The following is a 27,499-nucleotide window of genomic DNA, read 5'->3' on the forward strand; positions in this document are numbered from 1 at the left end:
TTCCTTCCTTCCTTCCTTCCTTCCTTCCTTCCTTCCTTCCTTCCTTCCTTCCTTCCTTCCTTCCTTCCTTCCTTCTCTTCTTTCTTCATCTATCTCTGTCTGTCTGTTTATCTGTCTCTCTCCCTCCTCCAACTCGTGTGGAAAGTCTGATGAGAAAATGTGGAGGCAGAGAGAGCCCAGCATGGGGAGCAGGTGGGTGGGCATTCTCCAAAGAGCCCCAACAAATTAGAAGCATTCAATAAACATTCTAGGACACAGATTTCTCCTCCCCATCTCATTTATTTCTGTGCTAAATTGGAAACATACTGAATGAAGTTGCAAAGGGAAATGTGTAGGGTTAGACATAAAGCAACTGCATGATTCCAAACCTGTTTGTGTACAGATATGGCTGGAAAGAATCGGGGGAGTTACAGAGTTACTGAGGCTGAATTAAACATATCAGGGAGCTCTGAAAAATCAAACGTGGCAACAGAGAGATCATCTCTCTGACTATTTATCTAGCCTGGGTCAGAGGAAGATTTCTTCATTTGACAGAGAAAAGAACCATAGATAGGGAATCAAGATCCAGATTCAAATCTCCCATCTGTCATGTACTACCATGTGAACTCAGGTACATAATATAACATCTCCTAGTTTGCTATAAAATGAAGAATTTGATTTCATGTCCTTCCTTCTCAAAATATATGATCCTGTGATATGTATTCATTTGATTCAGCCTCGATTTCTTAAAAAAATACAAAACCCTTACTTTCTGTCTTAGGAGCAACTTTATAACTGTGGTAGGCAAGTGGGGTTAATTGACTTGCCAGGACCACATAGCTAGGTAGTGTCTCAGATGGAATTTGAACTCAGGTCCTCCTGACTCCAGGTCTGATGCTCTATCCAACATGTCACCTAGCTGCCCTTAGCTTAGATTTCTTGAATAATTACTGTATACAAGGATTTTGTATTCTGTGCTTTGCTGATCCAGGGATCACAAAGAATGGTTCGAGTCCTCATAGAGCTTACCATTTAGTGAAGCTAGGGATTGAGATTTCAGTGTCATGGGGAACTTCCTCTTTCAGTGCTGGTCTATAGTCTCAGAGAATGGCTCAGGACAATGAGAATTCAAATAATTTGTTCAGGATAAAAAAATCATTATGTATCAGAGGTAGGATTTGAATCTAGGTCTTCCTTTTTAGGCAACACAAGAAGTCAATAAAGTAATATAAAACCAAATGTGGATATATAAAACTATTATACCTCTTTGATATGTTCCATGTAAAAGCTTCTAAGACCTTTCATGTAATTTGAAAATTGCACATAATAGTGAACCTCATTGTTTGATAATAAAAAGTATTTCTAATATGAATATTCCTAGATACTCTATGATTTTTCTTAGACTTAGCAGAGCTACCAGCATCACTACTTTTTAGTGGGGTCATTATTAATGACTTTTAATTAATAATTTGAGATCATTATTAGTAACAAAATAGCATTAATAATACAATGAGAGGCACTACTATGTTGCAGACATGAATGTTTGTAAGAGATTACTCCGGAAAAAGCCTGAAAGGGGAGCTTGGGGAAATGGCAGATTTATTTTGTAATTTAAAAGTTTCGTTTTGCATATTTTTCCACCTTTTTTTAATTGCCAATAGCATTTGCCTATATTTGCAGGGGTCATGTTTTCATAAAATGATGTCCTACTGTTCATATTAAAGATGAAAGGTCCAGTCATAGGAAGGATGTCTAAGTCCTCCCTCAGGTCCACCTCTTCACATTTTAGCTTCCTTCATGGCACATCTTGGGTGCCACATCCTTTTACATTCTTATGTTTCTTGATCTCTTGTCCCCATTTATTTGTTCTCTATCATTTCTATAGCTGCCTTTTATTTACTTAACTAAGGACGCTAGGTAGTCTTGTGGAGAGAATATTGGCCTTAGAGTCGGAAAACCCCAAGTTCAGATCCTGTTTCTGATACAGTGTGACATTTACTCATTAGAAAAATGGAGATAATAGCCCCAACTGCAAAGGATTGTTGTGAGGATTAAGTGAGGTGACATATGTATAACTTTTTTGCAAATTTTTGTCATTCAGTTGTTTTTAGTCATATCTGACTCTGTGACCTCCTTTGGGATTTTCTTGGCAAAGATTCTGGAGTGGTTTGCCATTTCCTTCCCCAGCTCATTTTATAGATGAGGAAACTGAGACAAATAGTTAAGTGACTTGCCCCAGGGTCAGAGAGCTAGTAAGTATCTGAGGGCAGATTTGAACTCTTGAGGATAAATCTTCCTGTCTCCAGGTCTGGTACTCTTAATTCCTACACTGCCTAGCTTCAGACCTTATGTTTATATAAAGCTAGTTATCTTTGTTACATCATGGTCCATTTTCTATCCTTCAAGTATTATGTAGGTTCCTTGGAAAAGGCAAACATTTCACTATTGTTGTATACCTCAGCACTAGCACAATTCCTTTTCCTATTTTGTGTGGAAACGAATTGAATTAAATTAGATTGTTAGATAAAATCTATATGCATGCCCAGACTTCCAGCTCCACTTATACCCCATCTTCCCATCAACAGAGCTCAAGTTTCATATCTCTCACACTGATAGATCTGAAATGATAGCACCTGAAAGCCTTACCTTAACATCGAACTTAGCATGTGCAAAAAAAAGTTCCTTCAATCTCCCTGACCCGTCCCACCATTTATGATATTTCTCTAACTTCTCTCTTTTTTTTTCTTCTGACATCACCATCCACTCAATTACTGAGCCTTAAAACTTTGGAGTAGTTTTGGTGTCAAGTTCCCTTCATCCTTCATGTCCAGTCAGTCGATGGGTTCTATCAATCCTACTACCTCAGCAATAATTCTTCAATCTATCCCCTCTTTTCTGTTCCCATTTCAGTCACCCCAGTTCATATCCTTAGCAAAAGAGCTCTCCTTGCTTCCAGTCTAGTCACTCTGTAGTCCACACCTGAGTAACTGTCTATCATCCTACTCTGATCATGTCATTTTGAAAAATTTTTGGCCCTTTGTTTTCTAATAACAATAACAATCACCTTATCTCACAGCAATTTTACAGTATGGTGCGCTATTTTCCAAAATATTTCTTATATGGTGCTGGTGAGGCAATTATGTGGCTCATTGGATTGAGAGTTAGGCTAGAGAAGAGGCTACAGTTGGGATCAAATGTGGCCTCAAATACTTCCTAGCCTTGTGACCCTGGGCAAGTCACTTAATCCTCATTGCCTTGCTCTTACTGCTCTTCTGCCTCAGAGCCAATATGCAGTAATAATTCTAAGATGGAAAGTAAGGGTTTAAAAATAATTCTAATGTGCGTAGAATCAAACTCTCAATCTTGGCATTCAAGTCCAGTTATATCATTTCAATTTACTTCCCTCGCCTTGGCTTATAGTATCCCTCTATCACACATTCAGTTAAACTGTGACTCCTCCTTGTTCCCAGTTTTTAACATTCTTCTCCCTTCATTGTGCCTTGTCTCAAAATGTCCAATAGGCTGCAATAAAATCCCCACTTCTCAGCTCTCTGTTGACATTTCTTTCTTCTCTTCAGGCCCATTCCAGAGGCCATAGGCTCCTCAGGTACTCCTCCATCCCCAAAATGAATGTGACCTAGACTCAAATCTCTCATAGAGGCAATGGGAATAAGCATTTTTATAACAATTACTATATATCAGACACCACACTGATACTACAGATATTATTTACAGATATTTCCTCATTTTATCCTTATAACGTTGTGTTGTAGATGCTGAAGTTATCTTCATTTTACAGTAGAGGAAACTGAGGCAAAAAGATTTATTTTTTAAAAGTGATTTGCCTAATGTCACAGTTATGAAGTACATGAAAGTCACATTTATCCTCAGATCTTTCTCATTGTAGACCCAGAATTCTCACCACTGTGCCATCTAGTTGCCTCTAAGGAAAAAGGTATCATGGTACGATGGAAAGAGTGGGGGACTCTGAATCAGAAAAACTAGGTTCTCATCTCACCTCTCAAACTGATTCTCTTTGTACCCTTGGGCAATTTGCTTAACTTTTATGAACTACAGTTTATTTATGAAATGGGGATAATAATATTTGTACTAGCTTATGAATAAGACAGATGGGGTGTCAAGTTTGCAAACTTTCTGACATAAAGGCCATATAAGATATTACTTTGCATTGGCCTTTCCTTTCCCCTTCTTAGATCAGAGGTATCTTTGTATGTGCTTTGTCCCCAAACATGGGAATAGGGTTCATGCTATATCTTTGTATCAGGATTTCCTTGATACCCTAATGCACTAGTAAAGTTGCTTTCTTTCTAGTGACATCAAGTGGTATTAAATTCAAATAGAAACAGATTTACTTAGAAAACCACAAATTGACATTATATAGCTGTGTTGCATTTTTTTATTTAATTGGTTCAACATTTGCCAATTACATTTTCATCTACTGCTTGGGGCCATGCTCATGGAACTTGGCATCTCTGAATTGAAGATAATCACCCAGCCATATATTCTTGTTCTCAGTTTCTCTTGTGCTTGTCTTGCAAATAAGCTATAGAAGGAACAATTAGGAACAAGGAATATGACAATTGTGGCTGAAGTAGTGGCATCCATGAAAGAGAGATCTAATGGAAGAAGGAGCATCACAGGAAATAGAGCCTGAGTCAAAATGAAGAGGTGGAAGAAGCATTGTTGGGAACCATGGAGGTTCCAGGGGAATATACTCACCTAAGAAATGGAATTTCAAAGATCACAATGGAAGGTTCTAGGAAAGGGATTAGAAGGGGTAGAATGAACTTGGCAGGACTTCATTTAGTTGTTTTCAGTCTGTCCCATTCTTCATGCCCCTATTTGGGGTTTTCTTGGCAAAGATATCAATGATTTGCCATTTCTGTCTCTAGCTCATTTTATAAATGAGGAAACTGAGATAAACAGGGCTAAGTGATTTGCCCAGGGCTACAATAAGTGTATGAAACCAGATTTGAACTCAAAATGAGTCTTGTTGACTTTAGGCCTGAAATGTATCCACTGTGCCACCCAGCTACCCATAACGTAGTAAGGCAGGTGCCATAATTATCATTAATTACAGATGAAAAAACAGGCAGATAGAAGATATAAAATATTCAGCAGCTGATATGTAATAAGGTAGTTTTAAGACCCTTCTCTGACCATTATTTCAAAAACCTCCACAAATATTTTGTCTAGTCTGTCTTTAGTTAGATCAAATTGCACTTGGCAGTATGTCACAGTAAAAAGATTTCCAGTCTTGTATCCAAGAAAGAACTAAAATCAGCTTTTACCTTTATATGGGCTCAGCTACCAAATTTTGAGACTGAGTTTCTCCTTTGATAAAATTGGAACAATAATATCCCAATAACTTCATAGAGTTATTATGAAGACAAAATGAGATTAATTATTTCAAACATTTAACAAATCTTTAACTCCTATATAAATGTCAGATAATAATAATTATTATTATTATCCTGGATTACTTTACCAGCAGGGGGTTTCCATTTTATTCTTTCTTTTCTACTTTCTTTATCTACTTCTTCTACTTCTCTACTTTCACATTCTACACTTTATCTATTGCCCCATTCTTTGAGCTAAACAGAATCATGTTTCTAATGATAAATTCCTGACTTTGTCCCACTCTTTACAGTCATTTTGCCTGCTCTGTGATGCCTTTTCATTTATGATACTAGAAGCCAAGAGTTAGAGAAATAAAATTTGTCAAACCAAGTCTAAGTTTTGGTTCATCGAGTCTGACTTCCAGAGTGTATAGGGAATAAATGGTCTTTCCAGAGATGATGAAAACCACTTATAATGAAAAGAAAATTCTTATTTTCTTAAGTATGAACTTTCAGATTTTAAAGTCTAAGCTACTCTTTCAGGAACTCACTAAATAATTTTGATGATTTGATAAAGTCCAGGATTTTCAACTTAGTATACTGATGGGATTTCTCCATCAGTTTTAGGCCTCTGCCAGGAGCAGAAATATTGGATCACTTCATGTGACAACTTTCATTTTCCCTTCTTTTGGTATTAATGATACTGGTGCCAGTAGATGACAAAGAAGTTTGCGCTTCTAAGAGTTGTGGGGAAAACATGACGAATGGTTGATTGAATGGCTGCTCAAGGATATCAAGTGTGGTTTTTAATAGAAAAGCGCAAACCTAAGCTGAACTCTTGAAAAATAGATTAAAATACTTGAATCTTTTGCATGTGATCATTTTGTAATGTTTGCCAACACATTAGTAACAGAAAAATTATGGCAAGGCTATTGAGATGTGAGTGTTTTCTGATGGCATAAATGAAAATTTCATGTTGAATGTACTAAAAGAAAAATTTCATTTTTCATTATAAAAAAACAAACAACCATCCAAACCTTTTCAACATGCATACTTAATATTTATAAGAAACCTTCCTAGGGTATATATTATTCACTGGAATTATTATTCACCACTTTCTACTAGTGAGTTTTTGAATTTTTTCCCCAAACCCAAATTAATATACCTAACAGCTTTAGGAGAAGTTGCTTGTAGAAGTATTGGTTTCATTTTTTGAGATAACTAACCAGTTGGAAGTTTGCTATTTATTTAGAAACACTTTATTGTTTCTAAACTCAGATTTCTTATAGCACTTTATTTGGCTTACTCTTTTATCTTCATCACATTTTACCTTGAATTATATCAGTTTACATTTTCCCAGTAAGATCCTAAGTGTCATGGGATAGGACATGATATTTTTTATCTTGACTTGTTATCTAGCAAATGATGTTTTCTTTTTTTCCCCTTAAAACCCTTACCTTCCATCCTGGAGTCAATACTGTGTATTGGCTCCAAAGCAGAAGAGGGGTAAGGGCTAAGCAATGTGGGTTAAGTGACTTGCCCAGGGTCACACAGCTGGGAAGTGTCTGAATCCAGATTTGAACCTAGGACCTCCCATCTCTAGTTCTGGCTTTCAATCCACTGAGCTACCCAGCTTCCCCCAAATGTTGTATTCTTAATAGGTTTTTGGTGAATTTAATTGTTATTGAAACTGTGGCTCTTATTTAAAGCATTACAAACATTTAGGTAGAAACTGGAAAAAAATCATCAAAATGTTTCTAAATATCCAGATATTTTTGTCCTTCTACACATAGACAGAGCCTTAAAGTCAGATTGCAGTTAATATGAGGATGCCTATTCTATAATGAAATGGAATCTCTCATGATTCACATAGTGGACTGAATTGGGTGAATTACATTATGCCATTTGTAGCCCATGAAATGTTCTCATTTTAGATGAGAAATGGATCCAAGTAGGGTAAAGCATTTGGATTCAACCGAAATATACCCTGTAGTTTATGCAGCAAACCGGTAATGGCAATTAGGCCTAAAGAATGGACTACCCAAATTTTAATTAATCTTGAAGCAAATCATATAGTGGTATAAGGGAAATTATTATTTGGGGATTTTAAAGGAACATTGAAATGCTTTTTTTCATAAAGATAATTGGCATATAGGTATGATTGGGCATTATATCTTGGGAGATGTTGTTGGAATGTATTGAGGATGGAATATTATATAGATAATAGATTATAGAAGTGGAGACCAGGTGCAGAATACTGGGGTTAGTGGGGATGAGTAGAAGGAGAAAGGGCCTCTCATTATAGCTGACCCCAAAGTGCTGATTTTATATTCAGAATGAGAGAACGAATGTTCAGGTATGGTTTTATATGTGTTGAGTAGTATATTCTAGGTCATTTTCTAGTGTCAGTCAGTTCCCAGGGGGGAGACATTAGCATGGATGGCAATGATGACAGATCCCTGGCAGATACAGATATTTAATTAGCATATTTCACCTTCCTTCCCCTTTCCCTCCCATCCAGAAGTCTCTGCATGGGAAAAGAGTTTTAAGAAAAAAACCAAAGGACCTAGACTATGGATGCCTTCATAATTAGTGACAAGTATTGAAGAGTTTAAGGTATGTGAGTGTAGGTATGTGTCACTAGGGTGAAGTGCTTATTGTATATATGCATATGGATTTTTCCCAAGATATTTTTAGTAAAATATTTCAGAAAGAAAGAATGATTCCCTTAAAGCAGAGAATTTTTTCCTGGTTTGTTTTTCCTCTGACTATATTACAAAAATACCACCTATTTCCCATTATCCCTGATCGCTGAATCTGCAAACCTCTTTAAAGAGATCTAATTAAGTATAGATCAAAAGGAAATTTCAACCTTACCTCAATATTATTTTTGGAGATATCTTTGAAATGTGATTTATTATCAAGAAACTTTGTTACCTCAAGGTCAATGACATAATCAGATATTCAAAGAATTCTAAGGTGGCCCAAAATGCAAAGTATTTTTAGTATCTTAAGGCTATGGAACATTACTCCAATAATCCATTGACTCAGTATTTTCCTTGATATAGGTATTCCCTCTAACAGTGATTACTACCTACCCATTATCATTCATCTTATACTTCTATTGTCCACAACTCTGATAAGTTCAACATAGGAAATCAATCTAATGAGCTGGAGATCTTTCTTATTTTCATTTGATACAAGGATACTATTTTGAGGCAGATGAACTATTCATTGGTAATTATTGGCTTTCACTTTGTTATCATAATATCTTTTTTGCTCTTCTATTTCTTTGCTGACATTCATCACTCCAATAATCTTTTTTCTCTATGGAGTATATTACTAGTAAATTCTCACTATTGACCTTTTTATAACTTTTTCTGTGATTTGTGCTTTCAGTTCTTTTGAAACTTTGGTGACATATGGATGATAGTCAATGATTCCAAGGCAGAAGAGTAGGTAATGGGGGCTAAGTGACTTTCCCAGGGTCACAGAGCTAGGAAGTGTCTGAGGTCATATTTGAACCCAGGGCCTCCTATCTCTCAATATACTGAGCCATCTAATTGCCCTCAATATTAATTAAAAAGAAGCAGCTTTTTAATTTCCTGGAGTCAATCCGTTCTGTTCCCTTCCTTTGCTCAATTTTAGCCCTAACCCATTATCCATTTCAAGCGGTTCCCCTATAGGCCTACTGAAGTACATAGGACATTATAGCATGTCTATCCCACTGCCTGTCTTAAATTGTGCACTGAATGTTGTCCATCTATTTGTTCTTTCTTGTGTAGATAGCTAGGTGAATTCTTCTGAATAATGATGAATATCATTTGAGAGCCTAATGGATGGTAGACTGAATAGAGAATAGAATCTGGGATCAGAGGATGCAATTTCAAATGCTGCCTCTGATTCTACTTATTTTCGTGACTTCAGGCAAGTTTCTTAACCTGCCTGAAACTTTTCCTCTTCTGCAAAATGAGGCTGTTGAAGTAGATGTTATTTGTGGCCCTTTAAGTTCAAAAGCCATAGTCCTGTATTTTCTTATTCAGTATGGTGTGATAGGTAGACAGGAGGTGTGGAAGGACAGCAACTCTGAGGAAACTGTCACTTGAACTCTGTGCTTGATCTCCCATACAACATCAGAGATCTTTGGGAAGCATAAGCTTTTCATTTTCTATTTCAATTGATACTAATTATCTTGCCACTATTGAACAAGTATCTCTTACTTGTTATTTTTAAGGAATCTTGAAAATGTTTAGCATGGATAGGAGATACATTGGTGTTTTTAAAATCATTTATTTATTTATTTATAAGATTGTTTTTTCCCCATGGTTACCTGATTCATGTTCTTTTCCTCCCCTCTAATCTCCACTCTCCCAGCGCCGATGAGCAATTCTACTGAGTTATACATGTATCATTGTTCAAAACCCATTTCCATATTATTAATATTTGCATTAATGATCATTTAAAGTCAGAAACCCCAATCATTTACCCATTGAACTGTGTGATCAAACAAATGGTTTTCTTCTGCATTTCTGCTCCCACAGTTCTTTCTCTGGATATGAATAGTATCTTTCTCATAAGTTCCTCAGTCTTGCTCTGGATCCTTTTATTGCTGCTAGTAGAGAAGTCCGTTGTGTTCAATTGTGCCACAGTGTGTCCATCTCTGTGTACAATGTTCTCCTGGATCTGCTCCTTTCACTCTGCATCAATTCCTGGAGATCATTCCAATTCACATAGAAATCTTCCAGTTCATTATTCCTTTCAGCACAACAGTATTCCATCACCAGCAGATACCACAATTTGTTCAGCCATTCCCCAATTGAGGAACATCTCCTCATTTTTCAATTTTTTGCCCCTCTAAAAATAGAATATTTTTGTACAAGTATTTTTCCTTATTAGGAGATACATGTTAAAGGAAAGTCTTTGGGGAACCATTTTACTTTTTTTGAATTAGAAATGTTTTTTATAGTCAGTAGAGTCATGTTGGAATCTCATATTCCCTATGCCTTTCAGTGAAATGAGTGACAATAAAGATGTGGCCTCCTTTGGAATTTTACTTATGAAAACCTCCCTATTCCCTTCTAATAATCACATAAAGAATGCCCTTGGTGAACATATAGATTATCTGTATAAGTTTTTTTTTGTAAATAGAAAGTAGTCAGATACTCTGACAGTTATTTATATTCTTTTTTCACTAAAATCATTTTATCATTAATAAGGTCCATTTGTGCATTTGTGGTCTTTGATTTCTCTAGATCAGTGATGGACAAACTATGGCCCATGGGCCAGATGCAGCCCCATGAAATGTTCTATCCAGCCTCTGACATTATTCCTAATTTGATGAAGACACTGAGTAGGATACAATACAATGAAACTCTGAAAGTGTTGCCTCAGAAACAGACTGACAGATGAGCATTTCCTTTCCTTTGGCCCCCTCTTTAAAAAGTTTACTTATCACTGGTCTAGATATTTTGAAAAAAATAATCTCTTGGTGCCCTCAAAATATACTGTCCCTGGAGCATGGACCTCCTTTCTTGTGCTTGTTCTAATGCATTGATGACAAACCCATGGCATGGGTGCCAAAGATGGCACACATAACACTCTCTGTGGGCATTTGGCCACCCTTCCTCCACACTCCTTCCCCATCAGAGTATGTAACTAGAAATGTAGAGGAATTTGGTTGGACCTGCTCCCTTCTCCCTCTACAACGTGCCTGAAGACATTTTCATTTTTTTTCATCATTTTCTCTCTGCTTAGCAGCCCGATGAGAGTACATAGGGGGTAAGGTGGGCAGATTACAGGTGGCAGAGTTGGAGGGGAGCAGAGCATTCGGGCCACTCCCTTCCCCCTTTCTACACTTGCTGAAGACATTCCTCACTTCATCCACTCCTCCAAGAGGAGTGCTTTCTCCCTCCCCTGTGTAGGGTAAAAGGCAGTAGAGCATATCTAGCAGGGGGAGAAAGGCAAAGCACTCAGTCTTGTGGGTGGGGTGAAGGTAGGGCTTAGCACTCTGTCTTTAAAAGCTTTGCCAACACTGGTCTAAATGTGACTGCTTTTCCCATGCTTATTTTCTTTGTATTCTTTTCTACCCCATCAATATACTTGATGTTAAAATTAAAATGTGATGGTTCCTCAGTACTCAATAGTAAAGTCTGTTATAAAAAACTTTGAAGACAATTTCTCTCATTTGTTAGACCTATTTAATTGATTCTTTTGACCTATTTCATTCATTGATTTCTTAATAAACATGTATTTATTTATTATTTATACATATCAAGCATTCTGAGAAGTTCTGGGAATACAAAGTAAGACAAAAGACAGTCCTTGCCCTCAAGGAATTTCTTATAATACTATGGGAATGAAAACATGTAAAAATATATAAAATATGTAGAGTTCAAGTTATATAGAAAATAAATAAGAAATAATTAGCAGAGGGAGAACACTGAAACTCAGACTGTTAGGGAGGCTTCTTATAAAATGTATAATTTATGTTGTGAGGACTGAAAAAAAGCCAGGGATGTCAGTAGATGGAGATAAGGAGGAAGAGCATTTCAGGCATGGAATACAGTCAGAAAAAAACAAAAAAAATCAAACCAATAACCTAGAACTGAGAAGTGGAATATCTTGTTCATGAAACAGTCAGGAGATCGGTGTCATAAATTGAAGAATATGTTTCTCATAGAAAGATGTAAGAAGACTTGAAAAGTAGGAAAGATCTGGGTTTGTAGGGCATTTGTAACCCTATAAAGGTTTTTGAATGACAAAAAGGGTACTTTGTATTTGATTATAGAAGCAACAATAACTAGAATTTATTGAATGAGGGTCTGGTATCATGATTACACTTATACTAAGGAAAATTACTAGTGGCTGAATGGGAGCTAGATTGGAGTGGAGAGAGATTTGAAGCAAGACCTATCAGTAGGCTATTGAAGTATCCCAGACATAAAGTTATAAGGATTTGCACTAAAGTAGGAGCAGGACATGACTTTGATAAAAATTGGGTATCTGGAAAGATTTCTATAAACTAATATTTATAATCTCAATAAGAATTTTCCACCCTTCTTCTACATATGCTTTTATAAATAGATTTCCATTTTGAACCAATTTTGCCCTTAGATTCTATGTCTCTATGCTTCTCAAGTAGATTAGATTTTATTGAGGAAGGAGTTTTTCCATCTTTTGTGTCTTGTAATAATACTTGATTTACAAAAGTTAAAGTTTTACTTGAAATTACTTTGGTCAGAGTCAATATATTTTTATCCTTTACTTCCCAATATGGGAAAGCAATAATCTTTTTCAGTAGCACAGATTACAGATCTTTTAATTTTATACAGTATCTTTTGTTATTTTTATTCTTTTACTTTTTATTAACTTCTATATTGCCCTGAGAAGTCAGTGTTCTCTCTGTATACAAATTGATTTTGAAATGTCATTAATAACTCAGTTCTTCCTATTTGCTAAAAACACAAGAAAGTTTCCTCTTTAGATGTTATTAGGTACCATGTCAAAACTTTCTTGTTTCTTTCTTAGATAAATTATTCATAATATTTACATATGAAGCTTATATGTAGCCTTTATAATTCTGATTTCTTTCATTCATTATTTGTAGGTTACATTTTTCAATGTCCCTTCACTTTGTCACCTTTGCCTTAAAATCTTGATTATTGAACTACACATTGATTTAATTTGGAACATTTTGTGAACTTCTTTGTAGAATTTCTCTACCTCTTTAACCTTTGAAATAAATATTAAGCCATTACCTGCAATTATTTTCATGATTGCCCACTGGCAAATTCTCATTATGAATACTGAATAAAAGATGACCAAATATGCCATTAAATTATCCTTCTTATTGTCTTTTGACATTTGATGAAATTTACTCTCTCCTCCATTAAATATCTTTAATTTTTTTCTCCTAGGAGAAGCTGGGGAGTTAGATATTGAAGTTTATTTTTCCCATTTTCCCCATTACCTTTACTTTACTCCTTGCTATCTTCTGGTTTCATTTAAAAGAAGAATTCAAGTTGATATAAATCAATTCCTTTAATAGTATGTCCATTTTTTTGTTCATCATTGGACAAGAAAGACCCCTTGGGAGTGTTAATAGATAACTTAATGTTGATATCTGGTTTGCAAAATATATTATTTTTTGCACCTGCTTTCCCCTACATTTTAACTGTCACCATTACTGAAGAAGAAAAGGGTTTCATAGGACCAAGAGCCATTTTTCATTTATCTTTGTTTTTTAGGTTGCTAAGACCAAATAATTTATGATTAAATGAACCAATCTAGTAATTGTGAGTGCATCTTATACTTCAGCTTATGCTCAGAAAATTGGTTGTCTATGGCTAGGCCTATATTCAGAGATTTTTGGAATCGTTGAACCTACTAGATATTGCTTTCCACTGAATTAACCACTGAAAATCTAGAATCACCTTCATGCTATCAATAGGCATCAAAATAGCATATTGCAGAGTTTGGCTCATTATTTTTTTTTTAGGTAATGGGAGTTGAGTGACTTGCCCAAGTTCACACAGCTAGGAAGTATCTGAGACCAAATTTGAACTCAGGACCTCCCATTTCTGGGCCTGACTCTCAATCCACTGAGCCACCTTGTTGCCCCCTTGGCTCATTATTTTTAAAACGCATTAATGACTCAGAAAATAATATCTCATTGTCTCCAGAAGATTTCTTTGTTACTCAAATGCTCTTTTTTTGGATATTAAGTAGTAGGAAAGATATAGACATTCTTTTAGAAGTAGTCTATTAATTTATTACACCAAATGTTAGTCACTGGGTCATAAATTCATCTCACTTCAGCAATTCATCTTCTGCACTACTGCAAGGTTGCTATTCATAGGAGTTCCAAAGTATATGTACATACTGTTGGAATTATAGGACTTTCTGCTCATTAGAATATAAATTCATTGAAGTTATCTGTGTTTAGTTTTTGTCAATACGATCCTAGAAGTTATTAAGTGTTTTTCCATATAGAAGGCATGTAGGAAATGTATGTCATGTTTAACTTTTTAGCAAAATATCATTGCTAAAAGTTTAGGGCATTGCCCAGTTAGTTCAAATATTGGTTGACTTGAATTGATATCTAGTTATTGCTCCAGATGGGATCGAGAAGAAAGAATATGGCTTCTTTTCCAGATGAGATATCAACAAAATAATTATCATTAACAAGTTAAGCAAAAGTCTAACATCTCGTCTCCATTTCCTTCTTTCAAAACAAGTTAGTTTCTTACCATTTCTTGTCTAATTTCTCTACCTCAAAGCTCTACTCATCCTCTATAAGTCCTTCCATCCTTTATTCACCAACTAAGGTGAGTTTTTGAAAGTATGCTGTTGTTGTTCAGACTTTTCAGATATGTCTGAGTCTTTGTGACCACATTTAGGGCCTTCTTGGCAAAGATACTTCTGTGGTTTGCCATTTCCTTCTCTAGATAATTTTACAGATGAGGAACTGAGGCAAACATGATAAAAGAACTTGCCCAGGGTCACAACAGCTAGTACATGTGTGAGGTCAAATTAGAACTTAGGTCTTCTTGACTTCAGGCTTGGCATTCCATGTACTGTGTCACCTACTGCCTTTTTCCAAAGTTGAGCTCTAACCATATCATCCTCTGTTTGTTGAACTTCAATAACAAGCACCACAGTTACCTCCAGGATCAAGTGTCAAACTTGTTTAGCACTTAAAGTGCTTCACAATGGGCTGGTCCTCCTTACCTTCCTAGTACTTTTACACTTTACTTTCCTTGACACATTCTACAATGGACAGACCCCCTCTACTGTTTTTAGTTCCTTAAACATATTGCTCTCTTTCATTTCTGTGCGTTTGCACTGACTGCCTCTTATGCTTCATTTTTCTGACTTCATTTATTATTTATATCTAATATCACCTTCTTGAAAAGGATATCACCTGGTTCTTATAGTCATCTTGTTTTCCATTTTTAGATTTCCTTTAATTTATTCTCTATATAAATTTTATTTTCTAGTTATTTGCATATTGTCTTCTCCATTATAATGTATGCTTTTCTGTGAACCAATATAACCACTTTGGAAGTCAGTTTCTTTTTATGCAAAAAATAACTAAAATATTTCTGCTTTTTTACTCAGAGAATTCACTAATAATTTATAGTCATTCATAAAAAAAAATCCCATCTAAGTAAAAAAAAAGGTAGCAGTTCTTTTAATGGCAGCAAAATAGATGCCCACCAATTGGAGAATGATTAAACAAATTGTTGGGGATGGTGTCACATGATTACATAAAAGAATAATGTGATAACGTTTTGTGCTACAAGAAACGATGATGCATAGAGAGGAGTATGGAAAGACATATATACTGATACAGAGTGAAATAGGTAGAACTAAGAAGACACAATATGACAACAGTTAGAAAGGTTACTCTCAAACAGTTAGAAATTAATGTTAAAAATTGCAAAGAACCAACTTGACCCCAAAGAAAAGATACAAGAAAATATCCTCATACTTCTTTACAGAGGTAGAAGGTCATCGGTTGCATATATTTCCATATTTTTGACATGTTTAGCAGTTTTGCCAATATTTTGTCTTCCTTTTTTTTTAAGAATATTTTTCCTGAGTTACATGATTCATGATTCCCACCCTCCTTCTTCCCTCCTCCCAGAGATGACAAGCAATTCCATTGGGTTGTACAAGTATTTTTGTTCAAAACCTATATCCATGTTATTCATATTTGCAGTAGAGCAACAAACTATTTGATCAATCATATATTTTCCTTCTGCATTTCAGTTCCCACAGTTCTTTCTCTGGATGTAGATAGCATTCTTTCTCATAAGTTCTTCTGGATTGCCCTGAATCATTGCATTGCTGCTAGTAGAAAAGTCTAGTACATTTGATTGTGGCAGAATGTATCAGTCTCTGTGTACAGTGTTCTTCTGGTTCTGCTCCTTTCCCTCCACATCAATTCCTGGAGGTCTTTCCAGTTCACACAGGAATCCTCCAGTTCATTATTCCTTTCAGTACAATAATATTCCATCACCAGCAGATACCACAATTTGTTCAACCACTCCCCAATTGATGGACACCCCCTTATTTTCTAATTTTTTGCCACTCCAAAGAGCATGGCTATAAATACTGTTGTACAAGTATTTTTCCTTATTATCTCTCTTGGGGTACAAACCCTGCAGTGGTATGGCTGGATCAAAGGGCAGGCAATCTTTTAAAGCCTTTTTAAGCATAGTTCCAAATTGCCCTCCAAAATGGTTGGACCAATTCACAACTTCACCAGCAATGCATTAATGTCCCAATTTTGCCACATCCCCTCCAACATTTATCACTTTCCTTTGCTGCCATATTGGCCAGTCTGCTAGGTGTGAGGTGATACCTCAGAGTTGTTTTAATTTGCATTTCTCTAATCAAGAAGAATTTAGAAAACTTTTTCATGTGCTTATTGAGAGTTTTGATTTCATCATGTGATAACTGCCTATTCATGTCCCTTGGCCATTTTTTAATTGGGGCATGGCTTGATTTATTGTAATTTGACTTAGTCCCTTATATATTTGGGAAATTAAACCTTTGCCAGAGAATTTTGTTATAAAAAATATTGTCCCACTTTGTTGTTTTCTTTCTAATTTTTATTACATTGGTTTTGTTTGTAGAAAACTATTTAATTGGATATAATCAAAGTAATTTGTTTTACATTTTGAAATGTTCTCTTTCTCTTTCTTGGTGTTAAATTCCTTCCTTTCCCACAGATCTGAAGGGTACACTATTCTATGTTCACCTAATTTACTTATAATTTCCTTCTTCATATTTAAGTCATTTACCCATTTTGAATTTATCTTGGTATAGGGTGTAAGATGTTGATCTAAAACTAATTTTCCCCATACTATTCTCCAATTTTCCCAGCAAATAGTTTTTTGTCAACTAGTGTGTTCTTGTCCCAAAAGCTGGGATCTTTGGGTTTATTGAACACTTGCTTGCTGAGGTCATTTACCCCAAGTCTATTCCACTGATACTCCCTTTTGTTTCTTAGCCAGTAACATATTGTTTTAATGACTGCTGCTTTATAGTATAATTTAATCCTGGGGTCGGCAACGTATGGCTCTCGAGCCATATGTGGCTCTTTTGAGGGCCATATCTGGCTCTTTCTGCAGGAGCCATAAAGTCCATTTTTTTCAGGCGCTGTTACAGGAGCGGAACTGTGAGCACTGTACGGCTCTCACAAAATTACATTTTAAAAAATGTGGTGTTTATGGCTCTCATGGCCAAAAAGGTTGCCAACCCCTGGTTTAATCTCTGGCACTGCTTGGCCCTCATCCTTGTCTTACTTTTTTAAATTTAAAAAATGCTTTATTATATGGGTTGTCTCTTTGGGAAGGGGTAGGGATGCCATGCAAGCTTCTTTGGACAAAATTGGTTAGATACGGGCAAATGTTGCATATCTTAAATTCACTGTAATGGTCCTTGGGTGCTATATTATCAGATTTCAGGGGAATGCCTATTAAGTGTGCAACACATTTGCATAAATATTAAAATAATTCATCTTGATTAATGTTATTATACTAAATCTCAAAACTAATCATAACCTGCCATTTCCGATAGGCATTTTATCAGCATTTTATATTTTACTAAAATTTCAGTGGAATTGTAGCTCTTCTATGCCCCACAAATGTCATAAGAGTTGACTGTGATTAATGTGAATGCGGGAGAGATATAATAATGATTAGCCATTTTTTAAAAGTGTCACTGGATAAAGCAGAGATGGGAGAAAAGTCTTAAGGCTGATTTAGAAATGTGTAGCCTAGCAAATATCTCTAGTAGCAATTCAGGCTTACCATTTTAATAGTCTGCCCATTCCTTCAGTACTCCAACTGTTTGTGCTTATCGCTTCCTCAGATCTTAGTGGAGGCTTCCGTTGGAGATGGCTTCACGGGTGACATTGCGATTGATGACTTGTCATTCATGGACTGCGCCCTCTACCCTGGTAAGAGAAAACGTTTATCATGTCAAGTTTATTGGCATTATAAAACCTAGGGTTTTGTTTTTGTTTGTTTTTGTTTTCCTCTTGGAGGGAAGGAAATGGAAGACATTTTGTTAAAAATGTGACAAAAAACAGAAACTTTTTTTTTTTTGTATTTTCTTGGTTAACTCTACCTTTCTTAAGATTCTTTGTAGCACTGTGCTATTGTCCATTGATTTATATCCAAGAGAACTAGGCTCAGAATTTTATTATGCCTGGGCAAATCACAGCCTCTCTGAGCCTTGCTTTCCTTACTCATCAAGAAGAAATGGTAAAACTTCCAAACTCACCTCATAGGGTTGTTTGTTTCCTTAGAGTACATTCTACGTCATAAAGTGTGATGCATACACATTCTAATTATTTTTATTATTATCTTTGGACTAGGGTTTACTTTACTCCTATCCTTCTAACTGCAACCGCTGTTTATGGCCATGAGAACAATGAACATTTATTAACTATCTACTAGGTGTAAGCAAGTGTGCTAGCCTGGGGATATAACAATTAACATGAAGCAGTTCCTGCCCTCTGGGACTTTATTTCTTTGGGGAAATATACACAAATAAGTCACTATAAAATTTATACAAAATAATTCCAAGTAATTTTATGGAAGAGAGAGTCTAAACAGATGGGAGAATCAGAAAACATCTCTTGTAGGAGGATAACATCTGGAATTGGAAACCTTTGTTTCATAACATCTATATAGCTATCCAGCCATAGAAATATATACACACATACAAGCATATATTCAATGCATGCTTATATATATTCATATATGTTTGATTATTTCTGACTATTATACACACAAGCACCCATATATCTACTTGTGTGTGTCTGTGCGCATGTGTGCAATAGGTCAGCTAAGTGGCTCGCTGGACAGTGCTGGGCCTGCATTCAGGAAGACTTGTATTCAAACATGATCTCAGATATTTACCAGATGTGTGACCCTGGAAAAGTCCTATTTGCCTCAGATTCCTCATTTAAAAAATGAGATTGACAAGGAAATGGCAAACCACTCCAGTATCTTTGCAAAGAAAATCACAAAAGAGATCACAAAGAATTGGACCAACCCAAATGGCTGAACCACAACATATATATCTGTGTGTGTATTTGCCTTTAAACAAGAATACATAATGAATTATTAGTGGGGAGAGTAATTGTTTGTGTAATGTAGAATGGATGCTTGTTTAGGTAAAGTTGAAGTTCTTTTCAGGTATGAAGCATGATAGTTCAAGGATAGTATAGTTCAATATATCTCTATAAAATGTATGTATATATACATATATGCACATCTATGCATGATACATGTGTCTGTAATATGCAGACACAGACACACATGTATACACACTCATAATATATGCATATATTCATGTATGTATATATACTCACAAATATATATATACATATGTACTGACAAATAACCACACTGCCCCAGAGGCATATAATTTTGACTTTTTTCCAACGGTATTGTCAGTAGGAGGGAAATTTTCCAGGCAAAAGGGATGCTTAGCTTATACAAAAATATCTATATCTACTTCATATATATATTTCATATTTTATTTAATTTTAATATTTATATTGATTTATTTTATTTGAAGTTTTGAAATTTTTATTTAATTAATTTAGAGCATTTTTCCATGGTTATAGGGTTCAGGTTCTATCCCTCCCCTAAAACCATCCCACTCCCATAGACAATGTACAATTCCACTGGTTTTACATGTGTCATTGATTGAGATCTATTTCCATATTATTGATATTTGCTCTGGGTTGCTCATTTAGAGTCAATATCCCCAATCATATCCCCATCAACCCATGTGATCAGGCAGTTGTTTTTCTTCTGTGTTTCTGCTCCCACAGTTCTTCCTCTGAATGTGGCTAGTTTTCTTTCTCATAAGTCCCTCAGAATTGTCCTGGATCATTGCATTGCTGCTAGTACAGAAGTCCATTACATTCTATTTTACCACAGTGTATCAGTCTCTGTGTACAATGTTCTTCTGGCTCTGCTCCTTTCACTGCATCAATTCCTGAAGGTCGTTCCGGTTCACATGGAATTCCTTCAGTTCATTATTCCTTTCAACCAATAATATTCCATCACCAGCAGATACCACAATTTATTCAGTCATTCCCCAATTGAAGGGCATTCCCTCGTTTTCCAGTTTTTTNAAGTCCTATTTGCCTCAGATTCCTCATTTAGAAAATGAGATTGACAAGGAAATGGCAAACCACTCCAGTATCTTTGCAAAGAAAATCACAAAAGAGATCACAAAGAATTGGACCAACCCAAATGGCTGAACCACAACATATATATCTGTGTGTGTATTTGCCTTTAAACAAGAATACATAATGAATTATTAATGGGGAGAGTAATTGTTTGTGTAATGTAGAATGGATGCTTGTTTAGGTAAAGTTGAAGTTCTTTTCAGGTATGAAGCATGATAGTTCAAGGATAGTATAGTTCAATATATCTCTATAAAATGTATGTATATATACATGTATGCACATCTATGCATGATACATGTGTCTGTAATATGCAGACACAGACACACATGTATACACACTCATAATATATGCATATATTCATGTATGTATATATACTCACAAATATATATATACATATGTACTGACAAATAACCACACTGCCCCAGAGGCATATAATTTTGACTTTTTTCCAACGGTATTGTCAGTAGGAGGGAAATTTTCCAGGCAAAAGGGATGCTTAGCTTATACAAAAATATCTATATCTACTTCATATATATATTTCATATTTTATTTAATTTTAATATTTATATTGATTTATTTTATTTGAAGTTTTGAAATTTTTATTTAATTAATTTAGAGCATTTTTCCATGGTTATAGGGTTCAGGTTCTATCCCTCCCCTAAAACCATCCCACTCCCATAGCCAATGTACAATTCCACTGGTTTTACATGTGTCATTGATTGAGATCTATTTCCATATTATTGATATTTGCTCTGGGTTGCTCATTTAGAGTCAATATCCCCAATCATATCCCCATCAACCCATGTGATCAGGCAGTTGTTTTTCTTCTGTGTTTCTGCTCCCACAGTTCTTCCTCTGAATGTGGCTAGTTTTCTTTCTCATAAGTCCCTCAGAATGGTCCTGGATCATTGCATTGCTGCTAGTACAGAAGTCCATTACATTCTATTTTACCACAGTGTATCAGTCTCTGTGTACAATGTTCTTCTGGCTCTGCTCCTTTCACTGCATCAATTCCTGAAGGTCGTTCCGGTTCACATGGAATTCCTTCAGTTCATTATTCCTTTCAACCAATAATATTCCATCACCAGCAGATACCACAATTTATTCAGTCATTCCCCAATTGAAGGGCATTCCCTCGTTTTCCAGTTTTTTTTGCCACCACAAAGAGTGTGGCTATAAATATTTTCCCTCTGATCTCTTTGGGGTACAAAAACAGTAGTGGTGTGGCTGGATCAAAGGCCAGGCAGTCTTTTAAGGCATTTTGGAATAGTTCCAAATTGTCATCCAGAATGGTTAGATAAATTCAAAACTCCACCAGCAATGCATTAATGTCCCAATTTTGCTACATCTCCTCCAACATTTAATACTTTCCTTTTCTGTCATGTTAGCCAATCTGCTAGGTGAGAGGTAGAACCTCACAGTTGTTTTGATTTGCATTTCTCTAATTTTTGGAGATTTAGAGCACTTTTTCATGTGCTTATTGATGGTTTTGATTTCTTTAACTGAAAATTGCCTATTCATGTCCCCTGCCCATTTATCAGTTGGGGAATGGTTTGATTTTTTTATACAATTAATTTAGCTTCTTATACATTTGAGTAATTACTTTTGTCAGAGGTTTTTGTTTTAAAGATTTTTTCCCAATTTGTTTTTTCCCTTCTAATTTTGGTTGCATTGGTTTTGTTTGTACAAAAACTTTTTTAATTTAATGTAATCAAAATTATTTATTTTACTTTTTGTATTTTTTTCCAACTCTTGCTTGGTCTTAAAACCTTTCCTTTCCCAAAGATCTGACAAATATACTATGCTATGTTGACCTAATTTACTTATACTTTCCTGCTTCATATTCAAATCATTAATCCATTCTGAGTTCATCTTGGTGTAGGGCAGGAGTCGGCAACATATGGCTCTCAAGCCATATCTGGCTCTTTTGACGCCCAGATATGGTTCTTTCTGCAGGAGCCATGAAGTCAATTTTTTTTTTTCAGCCTCTGTTACAGGAGCGCACACTGTGAGCACTGTACGGCTCTCATGAAATTACATTTTAAAAAATGTGGCGTTTATGGCTCTCATGGCCGAAAAGGTTGCTGACCCCTGTTGTAGGGTATGAGATGTTGATCTAAACCTAATTTCTCCCATACTGTTTTCCAATTTTCCCAGCAGTTTTTGTCAAATAGTGAATTTTTGTCCCAAAAGCTGGCCTCTTTGGATTTATCATAGACTGTCTTGCTGAGGTCACTTACCCCAAGTCCTCTTCTGTCCTTACCCAGACACACTGATCCTCTCTTCTATCTCTTAGCCAGTACCACATTGTTTTGATGACCACTGTTTTATAGTATAGTTTATGATCTGGTACTGCTAGGTCACCTTTCTTCACATTTTTTTCATTGTTTCCCTTGATATTTTTGATCTTTGTTCTTTCAAATGAACTTTGTAATAATTTATTCTAATTCAGTAAAGAAAAAAGTTTCTTGGTAGTTTGATAGGTATGGCACTAAATAAGTAAATTAATTTGGGTAGGATGGTCATTTTTATTATGTTAGCTCATTCTACCCATGAGCACTCAATGTTTTTCTAATTGTTTAGATCTAGTTTTAATTGTGTGGAAAAGGTTTCGTAGTTGTGGTCATATAATTCCTGTTTTTGTCTTGGCAGATAGATTCCTAAGTATTTTATATTGTCTAGTGTGATTTTGAATGGAATTTCTCTTTCTAACTCTTCCTGCTGCAATGTGTTGGAAATATATAGAAATGATGATAATTTATGTGCATTTATTTTGTATCCTGCAACTTTGCTAAAGTTGTTGATTATTTCCACTAGCTGTTTAGTTGATTCTCTAGGATTTTTTAAGTATCCTATCATCTGCAAAGAGTGATAGTTTGGTCTCCTCATTGCCTATTTTAATACCTTCAATTTCTTTTTCTTCTCTAATTGCTACTGTTAGTGTTTCCAGTACAATGTTAAATAATAGAGGTGATAATGGGCATCCTTGTTTCACTCCTGATCTTATTTGGAAGGCTTCTAATTTATCCCCATTGCAGATGATATTTGTTGATACTTTTAGATATATACTATTTATTATTTTTGGGAAAGGCCCTTCTATTCCTAAACTTTCTAGTGCTTTCAGTAAGGATGGGTATTGTATTTTGTCAAAGGCTTTTTTCAGCATCTATTGAGATAATCATGTGATTTTTGTTGGTTTATTTGTTGATATGGTCAATTATATGGATGGTTTTCCTAATGTTGTATCATCCTTGCATTTCTTGCATAAATCCCACCTGATCATAATGAATAATCCTCTTGATCACTTCCTGGAGCCTTTTTTTATTTCTTTTTTTTATTATTAGACATTTATTAATATTCGTTTTTAACCTGTTTACATACTTTATGCCCCTACTTTCCCCTTCACCCCCCGCTCTTCCCCCCACCCCCCATGGCCAACGCACATTTCCACTGGTTGTAACATGTGTCCTTGTTCAGGGTCTATTTCCCATTCCTGTCCGCCTCAGCCCATGCATTCAAGCATTCCTGGAGCCTTTTTGTTAGTATTCTATTTAATATTTTTGCTTCTTTGTTCATTAAGGAGATTAGATTAATTTTCTTTCTCTGTTTTTGGTCTGCCTGGCTTTGGAATCAGTACTATATTAGTGTCATAAAAGGAATTTGGTAGAACTCCTTCTTTGCTTATTTTGTCAAATAGTTTGTATACTATTGGGATTAGTTGTTCTCTGAAAGTTTGATAGAATTCACTTGTGAATCCCTCAGGCTTTGGGGATTTTTCCTTAGGGAGTTCTTTGATGGCTTGTTCAGTTTTTTTTTTCTGATATGGGATTATTCAAATATTCTATTTCTTCTTCTGTTAGTCTAAGCAATTTATATTTTTGTAGATATTCACCCATATTGCCTATACTGCTGTATTTATTGCTATATAATTGGGCAAAATAGTTTTTAATGATTGCCTTAATTTCTTCTTTGTTAGAGGTGAGGCTTCCCTTTTCATCTGTGATACTGTTAATTTAGTTGTCTTCTTTCCTTTTTTTGATTATATTGACCAGTACTTCATCTATTTTCTTTGTTTTTTCAAAGTACCAGCTTCTAGTCTCAATTTTATTAATTTCTCCTTTAATTTTTAGGATTTCTAATTTGGTTTTCTTCTGGGTATTTTTAATTTGTTCACTTTCTAATTTTTTAAGTTGCATGCCCAATTTATTGACCTCTGCCCTCCCTAATTTGTTAATATATGAATTCAAGGTTATAAATTTCCCCCTGAGTACTGCTTTGGTTGCATCCCATAGATTTTGGTAAGAAGTCTCATCATTGTCATTCTCTTCAATTAAATTATTAATTGTTTCTATGATTTTGTCTTTAACTGATTTTGGAGAATCATATTAATTAATTTTTAATTAATTTTTGGTTTGCCTCTCTATGTACCCTTGCTAATTATTACTTTTATTGCATTATGATCTGAAAAGTTTACATTTATTATTTCTTCTTTTTTGCATTTGTTTGCTATGTTTTTGTGTTCTAGTACATGGTCAGTCTTTGTGAATATACCATGTGCTGCTGAAAAGGTATATTCCTTTGTATCCCTTTTTATTTTTCTCCACATATCTTTTAACTCCAATTTTTCTAAGATTTCATTCACGCATCTTATCTCTTTATTATTAAATTTTTTGGTTTGATTTATCTATATGTGATAGAGGAAGATTCAGGTCTCCCACTAGCATAGTTTTATTATCTTTTTTCTCCTTAAGCTCCCTCAATTTCTTCATTAATTTGGATACTCTACAATTTGGTGCATACATTTTCAGTATTGATATTTCCTCATTGTCTATGCTGCCTTTTATCAGGATGTTATTACCTTCACTATCTCTTTTAACTACATCTATTTTTAGTTTAGTTTTGTCAGATATCATGATTGAGGCTCCTGCCTTCTTTTTCTCAGTTGTTGCCCAATAGATTTTGCTCCAGCCTTTTACCTTTTCTCTGTGTGTTTACCTGTCTCATGCGTGTTTCTTTTAGACAATATGTAGTTGGATTTTGCTTTCTAATCCACTCTGCTATTTGCTTCTGTTTCATGGGCAAGTTCATCCTATTCCCATTCAGAGTTATTATTACCAGCTGTGTTTTCTCCCAATATTTTGATTTCCTCTCCTTGTCCTGACCTTTCTTCTTTCACTATTTCCTTCTATACCAGTGTTTTGTTTTTAATCAGCCCCCCTAATCCCCACCCTTATTTTACTTTCCTTTCTGCAGCCTTCCTTTTTATTCCCCTCTTATTTTTCTTTAGGATCTTTTTGATTTACCCTCCCCCCCCCATACTCTCCTTCCCTAGATCCACCAGTCCATTTATTTTCCTTCTATTTCTCTATAGGGTAGGAATGAAATCTATGCCCCAATGGATCTGATTTTTCTTCCATCTTTGAGTCAATTCCAATGCATGTAAGAATCAAGTATTTCCTGTCCCCAACCTTTTTAACATCCCAGTCTATTGGTCTTCTCCTCTGCTTCCACCATGAGCTTCTTTATGAAATATCAATTTACCCTATTTTGTCACTCTTTCCATTTCTATTAATATTATCCCCCTTTTTTATATGTTTTATATGTATGTATACATACGTGTATATATCTTGACATTTCATCCTATACAGTTTGTCACTGTTCCCTCTAAGTATACTTCTTCTACCTGTCCTAATGATAATAACAATTTGTAAGAGTTACCATCATCTTTTCTTATAGAAATACAAATCATTTGAACTTATTGATCCCTTAAAAAAATTTAGATTTTTTTTTGTTTTTTCACCCTCTCTTCATTACCTTTCTGTGATTCTCTTGAGTTCTGTGTTTGGATCTGTTTAAGTCCAGTCTTTTCTTTATGAATGCTTTGAAGTCTTCAATATTATTAAATGACCATACTTTCCCCCACAAGAATATAGTCAGTTTTGTTGGGTAGTTGATTCTTGGTTGTACACCCAGTTCCCTTGCTTTCCGGAATATTGTATTCAATGCCTTCTGGTCCTTCAAAGTACGTGCAGCCAGATCCTGTGTTATCCTAACTGTGGTTCTATGGTATTTGAATGACTTCTTCTTAGCAGGTAATAATATTTTTTCCTTGGTCTGGTACTTCTTGAACTTGTCTATAACCTTCATTGTCAGTTGAAAATTATATGTAGGAGGTGATCTGTGGATTCTTTCAACCTCCACTTTTCTCTCTTGTTTGAGACTGTCAGGTCATTTTTTTTTTTTGGATAATTTCCTCTAGGATGATGTCCAGGCTTTTCCTTTTGTCATGATCTTCCAGTAGTCTAATAATTCTCAAATTGTCTCTCCTGGATCTGTTTACCAAATCTGAGGTTCTGTCAATAAGGTGTTTTCATATTTTCCTCACTTTTCATTCTTTTGATTTAGTTTTATAGATTCTTGCTGCCTTGTGAAATCATTAGTTTCTAGTTGTTTGATTCCAATTTTTAAAGAATGAATTTCATCCCTGGCTTTTTGGTCATCCTTCTCCTTCTGGTATGATTTTCTTTGTAGTTCATCTTTCACCTTCTTTGCCTCATTTTCAAGCTGGTCAATTTTTACTTTCCAGACTCTATTTTCTTGTTTGAGTTCATGTATTTCCTTTTTCCAATTGTCTTCAGCCTCTTTTGTTTTTTGTATTGTATTTTGAGTTCTACCAAAGCCTATGTCCAATTCACTGGATATTCTGTGTTTTTTCTTGGTGTTTCTTGATCCTCCTCTGTTCTATTTCCTCTTTGTTCACTACCTGGATAGAAGCTGTTGATTGTAATTTCTTTTTTCTTTTTCTGTTGTTTACTCACATTCTCCCCCCCCCCCAATTGGCTGTAATCTTACTTCTCTGATTATTTGCCTGTTCTGTGGGTTTGGGCTATTCTGTCCTGAAGGTACTTTTTCTCTGCTCTGCTGATTGATTAGGTTT

At 35.3% G+C, this 27,499-nt stretch overlaps 1 protein-coding gene across 1 annotated transcript in view; it reads left to right on the forward strand.

The window, feature by feature from the left end:
- MALRD1 (MAM and LDL receptor class A domain containing 1) overlaps nucleotides 1-27,499 on the forward strand; it is an 892,965-nt gene that overhangs the window by 216,709 nt on the left and 648,757 nt on the right. The window contains 1 exon segment of the mRNA XM_044678926.1: nucleotides 18,222-18,309. Coding sequence (XP_044534861.1) covers nucleotides 18,222-18,309 — 88 coding nt within the window.

Source organism: Gracilinanus agilis, chromosome 5 (assembly GCF_016433145.1).
Source record: "Gracilinanus agilis isolate LMUSP501 chromosome 5, AgileGrace, whole genome shotgun sequence".
Taxonomy (NCBI): domain Eukaryota; kingdom Metazoa; phylum Chordata; class Mammalia; order Didelphimorphia; family Didelphidae; genus Gracilinanus; species Gracilinanus agilis.